Source organism: Solanum verrucosum, unplaced genomic scaffold (assembly GCF_900185275.1).
Source record: "Solanum verrucosum unplaced genomic scaffold, falcon-dt-bn FXZP01000278.1, whole genome shotgun sequence".
Taxonomy (NCBI): Eukaryota; Viridiplantae; Streptophyta; class Magnoliopsida; order Solanales; family Solanaceae; genus Solanum; species Solanum verrucosum.
Window position 1 is genome coordinate 5741291 of NW_026020332.1, and position 16072 is coordinate 5757362.

A 16072-nucleotide genomic window follows, 5' to 3' on the forward strand; every position below is an offset into this window, starting at 1 on the left:
ATCAAGTTGAAAAGACACATGCATATATACCAAATTATTTCAAGTGGATTTAGCAGCCCTTAGATAAGAAATTAATTCATTTTATTACGTATTTAATTTCGTAGTCGTTGGTCAATTAAGAGTAAATCATTAAATTACGTAGCTTCTTTAGAATTTTTTTTACAAACCACAGTATTTATTTAAGTATAAATTATAGGAACCACATATTATAAGTACTAAATAACATCATATCCCTTCTAGTTTTCTATTTACCAAAAATCCCTTAAAAATGATGTTTGCGGGATATATAGCTTTGTGCACGGGATACATTAGGTTTGATAGATTCCACATAGCGGGATACATAGCGTTGTGCACGGGATACATTAGGTTTGATACATTCCACATAGCGGGATACATAGCGTTGTGCACGGGATATATGTGGGATACATAGCGTTGTGCACGGGATACATAGAGTTTGATACATTCCACATAGCGGGATACATAGCATTGTGCACGGGATACATAGGTAAATAAGAGATTTTTGAAAATTTTGAAATAAGTAGGGATAAATGGATATTAAGGTAAGTAAAGGAGTGTAGTTAAGTAATTTGTCCTTTATTTAATTTCTTAAAAAGTTAAGCACAAATAAATTCCATAAAGAGATCTAGGTGTAACACTTATTGCTTAATGCTTAAAAGAAATAAGACCGGATTTCATAATATGAATTCATAAAGAGGTAGAGGATAATTGACTTTAATTTGTACCCCTTTTCTTGCTTCAAGAAATTAATATTTTGAAATTTTATCCATTAAAAAATAAATATTTCGTATTTATTATTCTTTTCTTTAAACTTTTGCGATGTTAATACTATATAGATTTTTGTTTCAATTAAAATAAAAGGTATGATTCAAAAATTGAATTTAATGAGTTATCAATTTAAGTGTCCAGGAGGAATAGAAGGGGAACAAATTAAAGCTTAAGCAAATTTCATCACTATCACTATACAAAGGGACTACTTTATTACTAAATTTTGAACAAATATTTCTTATATATTCAATAATTTTTTTTAATATACATACAAAATGCGCAGGAAAGTTATTAATTTCTGAAAATCTGCACCCCAAATTACTCCCTGGATTCAGTTTTACTTTTACTTGTCACATTTCTTTTTGGAGAGGTTAATTTATACTAATTTTAAATATAAAAAAATATAAAAATTATAATTTCTTTTTATAGTAATATGATAGAAAAATACATGTTAAAATATTAATTAAAGTTCATACAATTTAACTCTCGAAAAAATAAAATCCAACACGTAAATGTGAATAAACAGAGTATAAGCATGCAATTAGTTGATTTTTACGCATTGTTTGATATGGTTGTTACGTATTATTTCATAATATATTAGATTGTATTGTATTATATTGTATTGTTTAATTAAGTACAACATTTGGATATATTAATTATATGCTCTCCGTCGTTACATAATATGATACATCAATAATTTAAATTATAGACTTACCAGAAAGGTTGAATATGAAGTTAAGCTATTGTGAAAAAATATGATAAAAAAAGATAAAATTATTAAATAATAAGTAACTAAATTAATCATTAAATAAAATAAGGCTTTTCATCATTACTAAATAATATATTTAAATAATATGATCCAATAAAATTTAAATAACAAAAATTAACAACACAATATAATAGTGACATCGATCCAAACTAGGTGTAAGTGAGGGGTGGTTAGCCCAAAACTGTTGGTTGGATTTTACTGCGAATTAGGTATTTATAGACGGGTGGACTCTTTTAGTATCACATGAATTACACGTGGAGGCATTATGGAGTATCACCTACCTAATTAAAAGTTTGAAGTATTTTAAACTATTAACTATTTATAATTTAGTAATATATTTATATATATATATATATAAAAAATATAAATTTTATATTTTTCAAAAACCGTATAATTTTATAGTTAAACTTGCAAAATTCGAATTGTACCTATAAATTGAAATAGCAAAAGTAAAAGTTAAAAAGACAAAAAATAATTTGATAATGGCAAGGAAACAACATAACTCTCTCCGCCCTTAATTGAAAAATCCTATTAGAAGCCTACCAAAAAATTGTTACATATAAGGAGTCGTTTGATCGATTGTTTGAAAGTGAGTTACATAGGCATAAAATTTTATATAAATAATAGTACTATAGTTTTGATAGTTAATTAGGAGGTGATTTATTTATGAATAAAATTAATATTATATTTGATTTATTATGTAAATTTACATATTTAATATATGTATAAATTATAAAATTAATAATGTATTTGATTTGTAATTAAAAATTCCACAAGTATAATACATAGTATATAAATTAGGAGGAATTTTATATATATTATTTTATACAGAATAAAAATTAATATATCTAATTAATACATAAATAACTATTTTCTTTATAACTAATAGTGTATATAAATTATACTTACAATTAATTTTTATGTTGCTATACCTACAATTACTAATACCTGCAGGGCGTGAAATACAATTTGGTGTTTTTTTTTTGGGAAGGAGAAAGGAAAAACAAAATCCACTGTTAGAAGAGCCCATTGGAAAAATGGCCCCTGGTTTTTCATTTTTCCCACTCCTTTTCATTTTCTATAATATATACTTATGCAGCTCTCTCACCCATCGCTATCCATTATTCTCCATTTATATACATCTCAACTTTCTACTCTTTTTTTCATTGAAATAATTCGTCAGGCACAACACAGCAGCAGCAGCAGAGATTTGTAAATTTTCATAATTTGTAAGCAACTCATACATGTACAATACTGTTCATAGAACAGTACAGTAAAATTGTGCTGCTCTTTTTCTGGATTTTCTCGAATTACTCAATATTTGGATTATGATGACGGAGAAAATCGATCGAAAGGGTGACGAGAACGGAGAGTTGAAGAAGAAGCGGAAGCGGAGGAAAATAGGAATTACAAGGGTTCAGAAACTCTATGGAACTTGCAAACAGGTTTTCGCTAATTGCAAACCTGGCGTTGTGCCGTCACCGGAAAATGTTGAACTTGTCAAGGCAGTTTTGGGTATGTTTTTTTTATTCTGTTTGCTTTTTCTATATATGTATAAACCTGTAATTGTTTTTTTTCTTTTTTGCTGAACTTTTTCTTTTGCTTTGGCGTCATTATTTGTTTAATTTCTACTACTTTTTTTATTGGTATAACATGTGTATAAAATGTTGCCGCAGCGATTCTGTTAGTGTTGAAACAAGTGCGTGTTTTTAGGAACAACTTTTAGAAAACGAGGCATGATCTGGCATTGAGGAAACTGCTCTGCCATTGCCATCTGGGAGAGTGGTGTGTATGTGAGGTGTTGAAGTGTGTGATCTCGTGAAAATTTGTTTTGATATGGGTGGCGGTGAAATTCGATCTAGCCTCTATCTGCTTTAATACTATGTTGAAGTTGAAGTTGAAATGTGTGATCATCTTCATCCATTATGATAATTGTTTCCGATAGACCTTCGTGACAAACTGACAATTGCACGTTTTTTTTCTCATTTCTCTCTATCTTTTTTTTTATACTATTTTTGTTGCGGATGTTATATTTAGTAGTACATGATCTTGACATTTGTCATATAGTTTTCCTCCCCATTGAGGTAATGTGTTACTATATAAAGTCCTTCTTAAGGGTGACGTATAAATGTTCGATAATTCTTCTTCATTCTAACTGCTTTTCTTTTTTAGCTGAATTGGTTTAAAACTATTTTCTGAATTTGGGTTGAATTTATCTGCACTTTAGTCCATCAAAATTATTGTCTTGTTGGTTGAGAAAGGAACAACTTTTTTTGGAATTGGGAAGTATCTGCACTTTAGTCCATAAAACTTAAAAGGATGTTTACACCAATTCAATGAGTACATGACATGACATGTGTTTGAACATACACAGTTATCACTTAATCATGATCAGTTAACATATAATTTTACTTCATTAAATCTCTTCGTCATGGTACGGATGAATTTCTTACCGTTACCTTTTCTGCTTTCTACGCGTTCCATCAAAATTAAATAACTCGTACAATATACAAAGATGAAGACTAATCCTTTGTTTTCTTTTTTTTTTTTTCCTTATATGATGGTCTTTTAATTAATAGTTGCTCAATTTTCCTCTGTACAGATAAGATGACTGAAGCAGATGTTGGCCTAAGACCAAATATGCCATATTTCAAATCAAAAGTATCAGATAGACCTCCTAAAATAACATACTTGCATCTCCATGAATGTGACAAATTCTCGGTATGTAGCCAATTAGGTCGACCTTTCCTAAAATTTAATATCATTTAGGTGACTTAATAGTTAAATTCTTCAATATATTGTCAGTTTATAGAAGTTAAAATCGCTATTTCACTTCTTCCTCTTGATTGAAGATTTAAAGTTTGTTCATATTTTGTTAGATTGGTATCTTTTGCTTACCACCAAAAGCAGTCATTCCTCTTCATAACCATCCTGGAATGACAGTTTTCAGCAAGCTTCTCTTTGGGAAAATGCACATAAAGTCTTATGATTGGGCGGACAATCTCCTTCCTGAATCAACTACCCCAAATGCCAATATTTCTGACAGTAAGTCCTCTTCAGATTGCTTTATCTTGTTAACTTACACTTTAAAAATGGTAACTGGCATGAAATCTTTTGCATTTGCACCGAAAAAGTCATCTATATAAATTCAGATTTGAGACTTCAAATAACTATGAATGCAACTGTTGATGTATTTTCCAACTATATTCCGTACATTAATAGTAGACATCAACTATTTAAGTATTTACTTCTCTTGTATGAAGTCAGAGTAACAGAATCGTTCTTTCTCAAATGATGCAGGGGATTGTACAGGACTGCGTCTTGCAAAATTGAAGGTGAATTCCAAGTTTAAAGCTCCTTGCAAAACTTCAATCCTCTATCCAGCTGACGGAGGTAATATGCACTGCTTCACAGCAAAGACAGCCTGCGCCGTACTAGATGTTCTTGGCCCACCTTATTGTGATCCTGAAGGTCGCCACTGCCAATACTACTATGACTTCCCCTTTGCCAACATCTCAGGTATAATGCTGTATACTTCCACTGATTTAAATTTTTTTCCACTTGACAGTTGACAAGAGTATAAACTTCTTACACTGTTAAGTTGACATACAATCAGTGGCGTAACCAGTAATTTTACTAAGGGATTTAGAAAATGAAGAAGTAAGGACATGAAGAATTTTAACCATGTATAAACTGTGCAATTTTTCCACCGAAGAGGGTTTGGATGAACCTCTTCAAGCCTACCTGGTCAGGCTTTTCATACAACACTGAATAACTCTTCATGGAGTAATAAATTTGATGTTATATTTCGAGTAATAACCTGTCATAATCAAATATAGCAGTTGGTTTCTTGGATTGTTATTGCATTTTTTCTTTGTTCAATCGTTCCGGTCCCCTGAACCTACTATCTTTTTATTTTAGTCCAAGATCTCAAGATTCAAAAGTCCGTTTTACTATCTTAAGTCCTCAAACAAATTGACTCTGTTAGTTACTAGTAAAAGAAGTACCTTGATTTGATTCTCCAAAGTACAGGATATATATAGTATACTTGGAATGTGTTAAAGAATGACAAAAGTCTCACATCGGTGGTTAATGAGATAGGTGGACTCCTTATAAGGCTTGGGTAATCCTCCTCCCTTTGAGCTAGCTTTTGGGGTGTGAGTTAGGCCTAAGACCTAATTTAACATGGTATTAGAGCAGGGCCCATCTCACCCGATGTTGGGGCCCCCAAAATCAAAATTGTCCACGCACCAGATGCTAAGCACTGGGCGTGAGGTGGGGTGTTAAAGAATGACAAAAGTCTCACATCGGTGGTTAATGAGATAGGTGGACTCCTTATAAGGCTTGGGTAATCCTCCTCCCTTTGAGCTAGCTTTTGGGGTGTGAGTTAGGCCTAAGACCTAATTTAACAGAATGGACATTTTCCCATAATAGTAAATCAACTGATTGATTGTACTTGAAATAACATTCTAAATATGGAATTTTTTTTGGTCTGTCTGACATTATCCATCCTAATTCTAAGATTCTTGTTTTCCTGTCTTTTTGTTTGTGGAAGTACAGTGAATGGCTTGTCAGTACCAGAGGAACAGCAAAGTGAGTATGCATGGCTCAAAGAGAGAGAGAAACCTGAGGACTTAACTGTAGTTGGAGCACTGTATAGTGGACCAAATTTAGTGTAGTAAACTGATGGATCAATTGCTTGTGTTGAAGAAGAAGAGGGTCTTCTTTTTTTTCTCCACTTTTTACTCTTTCCAGTGATGAATGAATAGTCAAAAGGGATAAAAGTTAGGAGGAAGAGTTTTTTTTTGTTTTTTTGTCGCGAAGAGCTCATGTACATGTACATATTCAGACAGAGGTAAGGAAGAAGGAACTGAGAATGTATGTATTCTCAAAATTGTATGTATAAACTAATGTTTTCCTTTGGTTTGAGAAGACTCATGATAAGAAAGGGAGTCGTTTACCGTCTTTTGTTATGGTAGGTTCCTACGTACGTATCTTCTCTCAATCCAATACGTACACTTGGTTTTTCGATTATGCACATAAGGGGTTGCAGCAAGGTTGGATTACATTAGGTCTATGTACAAGATATGCAGCTTGCATAATCATTTTTGGAGTTTGTAGAAGGGTTGGATTACAATAGGTCTACCGTACGAGCTATGCAGCTTTGTTTGCAATTTTGCCTGAGCTATTTTTACAGCTTGAACTTATGGTGATAACTCTTGTAACTACTAAAAAAACACTGCATTTAGCTAAAAACTTCGTTACTAGTCCATCCCTGTCGCTATTTTACTCATAGCTAAGTTGGATTAGCGATAGGTTTTGCTACTTAGCTTGGCTACAAAAATTGTTCGTCGCTAAATCCAGTTTTTCTTAGTAGTGCGGTTGTGTGAAGCTTCTCTTTTTGTTTTCAAAACTATGTTACTTTGAATGAAGCCCAACGTCCTGCATTAAAACTAAGTAGAAGATTTGAGTCTACTGTCTGTGAAGATCATTGAGACTTAAAGTGTATTGTTGGTATTCTTAACCATAGGTTTTGGGTTTGAGAGAAAATTATGTGGGGAGCGCTATTTCAAAATAAGTTTTGTAACGCGTGATTTTGGGGCACCAGTACGGATAGAAATAAAAAGAAGTGTACTGTCGGTAGGATCAGCTAAGGAAGAAAATTAAACCATAATGTTAGAAACAATTCTGGAAAGGATGTGTATGCATGAGTTAAGTAGGGTAAGCTATGACTTATTAGTTGATAGATAATCGATCATGTACACAACCTTAACTCTATTTAATTTTATGGGGTAGTGTTTAACATGAACTCAACCCCTTGGGCCTTGGGTACTATCGGCAAATATATATCTTTGTTATTTGCATGCAGGATAACGTATAAACATATCTGATATATTTGTCTTTTTGCCGCATCATCAACACCCCCACGAATTCTCACACTTTTCCCAATGATGATAATTTTCATGTGATCTCGATAACAAGAACTTCACCGACACACCTCCGAACCAATTATTCCAACAAAAAGCCTCGGTAAATATCCTTCATTCATCTCATGGGTTAATTATTTCTTGCCCAAGACAACTATCCTAAGAGGATCATATATTTGGTGAATTTGCAGCAATTACAAAATTAGAAAAACATATGTATCATTCTCAAATTAGTTGGGATCACCTATACAACTCTCTCACCTAGCTCTCTCGGTGAAAAAGTTGATTTTTTGGGAATATGATAGATTGTTCTAGTAATGTTTCTAGAATAGTGTAGGATAATATCTAGGATAATTATCTTAAAAAATATCTAGCTATCTAGAAGATAAAGTTCACTAGAATTTTTTTTGTAAAAGTATCTAGAAGAATTTCTAGAACCATCCATGAACAAGTATAAATATGGGTGGTCTTGTACATTTGTAAGCAACCCAAGACAACCTAAGAACAACTTAAATAAAATAGTCTTCTTCCATAAATAAGTTCTCCTTTCTAGCTTCCTCTTCTTTAGTTGAATCTTCCGATTTTAATTAACGATCTTAGGCTAGCAGAAGGGCTCTCCGATTATACTTTTCTTCTGCTATTCTCTACATGTTATCAGAGCCATCCATAGCCGTGGATTGGCTTGTGGGTGTTATTTCAAGATCGGGTTGGTGGTTAATTCAACTGGTTTGTCTATCTGGATTTTAGCGGTCGTGTTAATGGACTGGGGATGAAGTTGTTGAATCAGTCCAATTACAAGGTATGGAAGACATGTATGAAATCATACCTTGTGGGAGAGGATTTGTGGGATGTTAATGGGAATAACACAAGACCTCCTGCTGACGGACCGGAAAATAGTAGTGCGTACAAGAAGTAGAAGCAGATTAATGCGAAGGCAGAGTTCATTCTGAAGAGGACAATCTCCTCCGATTTATTTGATCACATTATAAAGTGTAAATCAGCTCATGAAATATAGAGGACCCTCGATCACTTGTTCAACAAGAAGAATGAAGCTCGACTGCAAATATTGGAAAATGAATTGGCTAACACTATTCAAGGTAATCTTTCTATTGCCGAGTATTTTTTAAAAATTAAGAACTTATGTTCTGAGATATCCTTGTTGAATCCGGAAGAGGCTATCTCGAAAGCACGAATGAGAAGAATTGTCATTCGTGATTTGAAGCCTGAATATATTCCGTTTGTGATGTTGATTCAAGGATGGGCTCAACAACCATCCTTGGAGGAGTTTGAAAATTTGTTGTCGTCACAGGAATTACTAGCCAAGCAGTTGGCTAGTGTGTTTGTCAAAGATGGAGAAGGAGATGCTCTTGTAGCCGACAAGAGAAACTTTAAAGGAAAATCAAGAGTTATGTCGCACTTTCGATCCTCGGGTGGTTCGAGCTTGCCTGGAAAGAAGGAAGAGTCTTCTAACTATTACGGTAAGAAGCCTCTCAGATGTTATCGTTGTGGTGAAGTAGGACATATAAAAAGATATTGTCGAGCCAAAGAGAGCAATTTGGCTCAAAAAATTGCTGAAGAAGAAGAAGGCTGGGAAAATTACTGGAAAAATTGTTTAGTAGTTGAGGCTCGAGCAATAGATGCTATGGTTTCCATCAACCTTGAAGAAGACTTGATCAAGGATCTAGAAAATAATATAGCCAACCACGTGGAGAAGCAAGACACTGATGTCATCGACATGAAGCAAGAAACTCTTGAAGATGTTCATGCTGGTGATATGGTAGTTTCTATCGAAGAAATCAAGGAAATAAATTATGAACAAGCAGTATCTGGAGCTACATATGCCGATGGTGACCTTTATGGAGAAAGTATTGGGGAAGATGTATGGGAAGTTGAAGTCTCTGATCAATCGTCAGCCATATTAAGGTCAATCTTTGACTTTGATCAAATATTGGAAGCAAATGTAGATGATGAATATCAAATAAAGGAAGAAGTTGATATTGAAGTCTCAAAGACAAACAATATGATTTTTGAAAGTTCTGAAGCTGCCAAAAAATCTATCGAGGAGATGATAAGAGAATATGACAGAGGATCTTATGTTGGTGTTGAGACTTCACGGGAAATTTATAGTGCTTTTCTGGATAATATAACTGTTGAGAAGTTAAGAGAAAGGGGGAGTTTGAGAACTCAACAAGGAGATAATCTACATGGATCAACTGACGATGAAAAATCTTTATCATTTGAAGAAGGAAGAGGAGTTCGGAAGAAAATATTGAGATTTTCACCAAGACGTAGCTCAAAGCTTCGTTTGAGTTCTTCCGTGACAAGTGTGGGATAGTTTTCAAAAAATCACTTTAAGGGGGAGCGTGAAAAAGTTAAAGTTGATTTTTTGGGGATATGATAGATTGTTCAAGTAATGTTTCTAGAATAGTGTAGGATAATATCTAGGATAATTATCTTAAAAAATATCTAGATACTAGAAGATAAAGTTCGCTAGAATTTTTTTTGTAAAAGTATCTAGAAGAATTTCTAGAACCATCCATGAACAAGTATAAATATGGGTGGTCGTGTACATTTGTAAGCAACCCAAGACAACCTAAGAACAACCTAAATAAAATAGTCTTCTTCCATAAATAAGTTCTCCTTTCTAGCTTCCTCTTCTTTAGTTGAATCTTCCGATCTTAGTTAACGATCTTGGGCTAGCAGAAGGGTTCTCCGATTATACTTTTCTTTTGCTATTCTCTACACTCTCATCTCATATACATATACAAATACAAATTACACATATACATGTACAAATACAAATTATACATATACATATACAATTATATGACAAATATATAAATACAATTCATCTCTCTCCACTCTCTGCCCTCTCTTGCTCGCCTCTCTCCTCCCTCTCCCAATCTCCCTCACCAAATATACAAATAACATGTATATCAGTTACATATATACAATTATTGACAGATATACATATACAATTCTACAGATATACAAATACAATTCACATCTCTCCACTCTTTGCCCTTTCTCCCTTGCCTCTCTCCTCCCTCTCCTAACCTTGCTAGTCTCTCTCCTCTCCTCCCTCCTACATATAGCTACGAATCTTAATTAGCAAACTATAACTATGAAGCCTAATTAAGTAGTAATTTTTAGTGGCTATTTGTGAAATTTCCTTAAAAAATATGAAAATCATTTAAATTTGGTTAAGAAAGTATTTATAAGGGGAAACTTTGTAACATTAAAATTATGTCCTCCTTCTTCAACTGATATAATCTTCCACTCAATCACACTTACACATGTTAATAACTAATGTCCCAATTATTTTAAATAATCTGAATTATTACCATAATATTGCTTCCAATAAAAACAATTAAAAAAATAGTAAGGGTTGGTTCCATGAAATGTCATGGCTTCGGGTCAAAGCTCATAATCAGTCTTATTTGCTTTTCTTCTTTTTAATTTTTCTAAAATTTCATTTTCCTACAGTCAACTCCTCTTAATTTCTAATTAGATGCTTAAGTAATCATCCTCAGTTGAAATACTATTTTTTTAATTTTCTGTCCAGGTCCTCTACTTAATGTCTAATCTAAATCATTGACCCAAATTCATTTGAAAAATTCAACTTGGCCTTAATGTATGCACTAATTAGATGACTATATTAAAACGTATCTTCAATCGGATTCTAGCAGGATTGTTTTCCCTTTCTTGATTCATCAACGTATATATATAATATATATTGTCGGGTTGGTTTGGTCTGAGATTGACTTTTTAAAGTTAAAACTAAACCAACTCAAGTATAGTCACTTTTTTTTCCAATACCAAACCAATTCAAACAAAATCACTAGTCAAACTTTTTTCTCGATTTGCAGTTTTCGATTCGATTTTGTTCATCCCTAATACAAACTATAAAAAGTAAAAATTGTTATTAAATTAAAAATATTTAAAGTTTGAAATATTATAAGTTGGATGTGACCAACATATACTAACTACTTCTAAATCCTAATTTATTGATCCAAACATCCTTTCCCATTCAATTGAAGTTTGATAAATGTGATGAGAGATTAGAAATTTTCTAGTTGTGAATAGTAACACCGTCTCTATTTAATTAGTTGTCATGCATCAACTTTTTGAAAAAATTGCATTCAGAGATGAATTTAAAATTTATAAAACATGAATATAAAATACAACTCAATATTTAATCAATTGTCTTATTTAGCCTTCTTATAGCATAATATAAATAGATAATATTTTATTAATTTTAAAAAATATATACATAAAATATCTAATTTTATGAAAAGACCATGAATACACATATATTTTTATCTTAAAAATTAATTAGTTCCCACACATTGACCACTTTTAAATAATACAAATTTACTTGCTACCAACTGATAGTACCAACAAGACTTTGGATTCATTAAGTGAGATCAATCACCACCTTTAATTTACCAAAATCAATATTTTTTGTCTTAATTTGTGGGTATCGTCACTATACTATTATAGCATTTAAATTTTGGAGTGGTTTGCCAAATGTTGGTGTTAAAATAACTTAATTAGTCTGTGTGTGCTTCGCAACTTATGCTAGAAAACGAAATAAGAGTTTTAAGATTTGACTTTTGAGTGTTTAAGGTCTAGGGTTTAATTTGTTTGATTAGATGCATCATATCTTTAATAATTATTAATATTAATAATATGTATAAAGTTTTGGGGTTTCTTTCTTCCTTCTTATTAATTATTAATTATTAATTATGATGACAGGTAGTTAATTCTTGTTATTTCTTTAGCTAATATTTTTGTACTTGGTTGGAGTTCAAATTGGTATACATGTAAACCTATCATATAGAACAATGTTTTTTAATTTGAACTCTTAAAGGATGTAGATAAATAAGTAAATTATTGTGTTTTTTGGTTGTATTTAATGAAGATTATAGCACAATATCGACAGTAAAAATATTGTTGGAATGTATGCGTTCACTATCAGTCAAGGACCAGGTCCCTTGACTCAGCAAGAACAATGACTAAAATATATGCAGAAAGTAAACAGCTGGAAGTAAGATCTGCACAAGTGTTTTACGTGGAAACCTCCTTGCTCAAGGGAGTAAAACCACGACCTGTCACACAGGACATTTCAAACTGCTTCCACTGATCTTCTCAAAGCAAAAGCAAAACACAGTTTACACCACAACAACGAGATTAACCTCCTAATCTCACACTAAGTAATACAACGATTACCTAATCGAGCCTAAGCAGATACCACACTGCCCACTAAGCTACCTACCTCTTAGATAACTTAGACTTCAACTAAGCAACACACAGGTTGCCCACTAAACCACCACCCTCTGGACGATTTAGACTTTAACTAAGCAACAACAATGTTGCCCACTAAACCACCTAACCCTTAGATGATTTAGAATTCAACTAAGCAACAAACAATGTTGCCCACTAAACCACTCAAGTTGACTGATTTAGACTTTCTGAACCGAACCAACACAATGATCTAATTTCTTTATAACATAGGAATAAATTTACAAGATAAGCACATAAGACACAAAGCTCAAAATACAACAAAGACTCTTCTTCACTCTATCAGGTCCTTTTGTTGAGTTGAGCAGTGTTATTCCTTGAAGATGGCCTTCTTTTCAAGCTTATGAATTTTCAGAGAAAATCCAAGTTTTTATTTGCCAAATCTTGAGTTGTGTTTTTGGAGGAGAGACTATATAAAATCAACACAAACTCCTTGGGACCCCCCATTGGTTGAAAGCCTGTTGTTAAAAAAAGTTGTCACCTCTAAAAAGTTGTGCACCTATCACATCAGAGGAGACAACTTTTCTGACAGGTTGTCTTGTCGTCTTTTTATATACGAAATCTTGCAGGAACCAGGTCCCTTGCAAAGTTCTTTGTGAGTTCTTGAAAGGGTGGTTGGCTCTCTTCCTTTTTGAATGAATGAATGTAATATGTTGTTTGTCATGTTGAAAATATCAACCATAAAGAGTTATTAACCGTTGGACAAAAAACCTCATCCATTTTGATTGGTGTAGTACGCTGACGCCTCATCAACTTTTGATACGACAGCTTTACAGTTGTACCCTATTATAGATTTGGACGATAGAACTCGGCCAGGGACCAGGTCCCTGCATTTGTGAGACACTGAACCAGACAATCTCATCCGCTCTTCCTGTTAGTGCAGTACACTGCGTTTTTCACCTATCACCTGACATGACAGCTTTATAGTTGTACCCCATTTGAATCTGGACGAGAGCACTCTGCCAGGAACCAGGTCCCTGCATTTGTGAGGATCATCAAAACACCTAGAATATAACATTTTCCCCCCTTTTTGATGATTACACACAAATATTCCTCACTTCATTCATTTCACTGTCATTAGTCTCAATAACAAGGATCTGGTTCCTTGTTAGATCTCTAAGTTTGTTATATCATCAAAACTTAACATTAGCTTAAAAATAACATTATTTTTTTTTATGATAACAGACTTATTCACCAGTTCCTCCTATCAACAAGAACTCTTCAGGTAACTGGAGCTTCATTATCCCCAAAGTTTGTCAAATCATCAAAATAACATTTTCCCCTTTTTTTATGATGACAAACATGTTCAACTTCTTCCCCCTATCGGCATGACCATTGATCTTAGGCATATAAATATGCCTAGAAAGCTAATTATGCCCGCATCTATGCCTAGTTTGAATTCAAAATGTATTTGTTTGTAGTCTTATCGAGTCATTTGCTTATTTATGAGCTAACCGACATGATTAGTTGTGTAGGTATGCTTAATGGGAGAAACAAGCACAAAAAGGGATAAAGAAAAAAATCTGAAGAATCGAGTCAAAAGAGAACAAGGAAGAAACTGAGGAAAATGCACCAAGGCATTTATGTGTTCTCTCTGCGTCGCGTGGAGGAATACAAATTTTGGGTTGCAAAATCAATTTTGAGGCAGAACGCCTCGTGCTGCTCGCGCGTTGCGCAGAAGGCAAAAGTATCTTGAAATTGGAATTCGGATGGCATCGCGCGCCTGAGTACCAGATTTGGCCCTTTCGACTTTTAGTATAAATAGGGCTTTATTTTATTTAATGAGGGATCTTTTTTCTGGGTTTTAGAAGAGGACGATTTGGAAGAACGTCTTCTTCAGTTTTAGGGTTATTTCTTAAACTCTTCTCCTTTCAGTCGTTTGATAATTCATAACCATTGTATGATTGATCATTGAACTATGAGTAGCTAAATACCCTAGTTCTAGGGCTGTGGCTGCAGGATGATTGTAATTGATTAATTTTTGTTGGGTTTATTATTGACTCTCACATGAATCTTTCTTGTGTTCTTATTTTCTGTATTTCATGATTGATCACCATATAAATAAATCTATTGTTCGAATTGAACTCCGGAGAAGAATAAGAGGATAGAACGTGGGGCATAAAGAGCTTGTTGAACTCTAAATAGTTAGGGATGATTCGTTTCTAGGATAGGGATATACCTAGAAACCTCGCTTGGGTCACCATACATGAATATAGCTTAATGCTCAGTAGGTAATCAATTTATCCCCCGCTCAACGATGTAGTTAGGGTGTTATCTATCGTAGGCGATTAGAGGTTGAGAAACCATGATCATACATCTAACCCTGTGATTCATTGATTTGATAGTTAATAATTACCCATGTAAATGATATTGATTGCATGAATCCTGATAAAAGTTGCAGCCCTGGATCTTTCCCAAATCATTGTTTGAAACCCGTTAAATTGAATCTTGTTATTTACATTTCGTTTTTAAAAAAATAGAAATAGAAATAAACAACTCTTTAAAATCTGGAAATACATTTGTGGTTAACTCAAAAGTAGAGAAGTTGATAGTTTCTAAGTGTGAGTCACTGTGGGTACGATACCCGACTCTCAAAAAGAGTCACTTTATTACTTGAACGACCACGTGCACTTGCGTGTGCGATTAGACCGCAACAACCATATCCTCTTCAAGTAGCTAGCATTTATTCCCCCTATCGGCATGACCATATCTCTTCAAGTAGCTAGCATTTATTCCCCCTATCGGCATGACCATTTCTTCTTCAAAGTAGCTAACATCATTGATATTATACCTTAACAATTTTCCCCCTTTTGACATCATAAAAAAAAAGGTTAAAATAGTAAACCAAGTTGACAGAAATGCAGTTCAAGTAAATTCATGGCCACTTGGGCAACACTAAGCATGAGTAAAAATACATAAAGTAATGAGACAAGCCAGTAGAAGCAAGAAATTTTTCATTCATAAATAAAAGATCAGCCATCAAAGCATTGCAAATATGATTACAAATGAAAATTAGAACAATGCCCACTTAGGTTCGATTAGGAAAAAAGGAATGAGGAACAACAGTCAGATACCTAAATGATAGACATGTGGCAATTGCAACGGTTCACATGCATAATTCAAACTGCAATGTTAAGAGTGCTAATCTTCGAGAACGGGTCAGGTCCCTCTCTTAGTTTGAATGTGATTGCCTAGATCTGTCCTGACCTCACTTTTTCTTCAGCCCTTTTTCCATGTGTATACCTACAAAAGGTATGAAACTGAAGTTGCTAAAACATACATAACA

At 33.4% G+C, this 16072-nt stretch overlaps 1 protein-coding gene across 1 annotated transcript; it reads left to right on the forward strand.

Moving 5' to 3' along the window:
• The first annotated feature begins 2580 nt into the window (after nucleotides 1–2580).
• Nucleotides 2581–6472, forward strand: LOC125836703 (plant cysteine oxidase 2). The gene is made up of 5 exons (XM_049515917.1): nucleotides 2581–3070; nucleotides 4158–4276; nucleotides 4435–4600; nucleotides 4856–5074; nucleotides 6116–6472. The coding sequence occupies exons 1-5, from the start codon at nucleotides 2884–2886 to the stop codon at nucleotides 6232–6234; spliced, it is 810 nt and encodes a 269-aa protein (XP_049371874.1). The 5' UTR covers nucleotides 2581–2883; the 3' UTR covers nucleotides 6235–6472.
• The last annotated feature ends 9600 nt before the right edge of the window (nucleotides 6473–16072 follow it).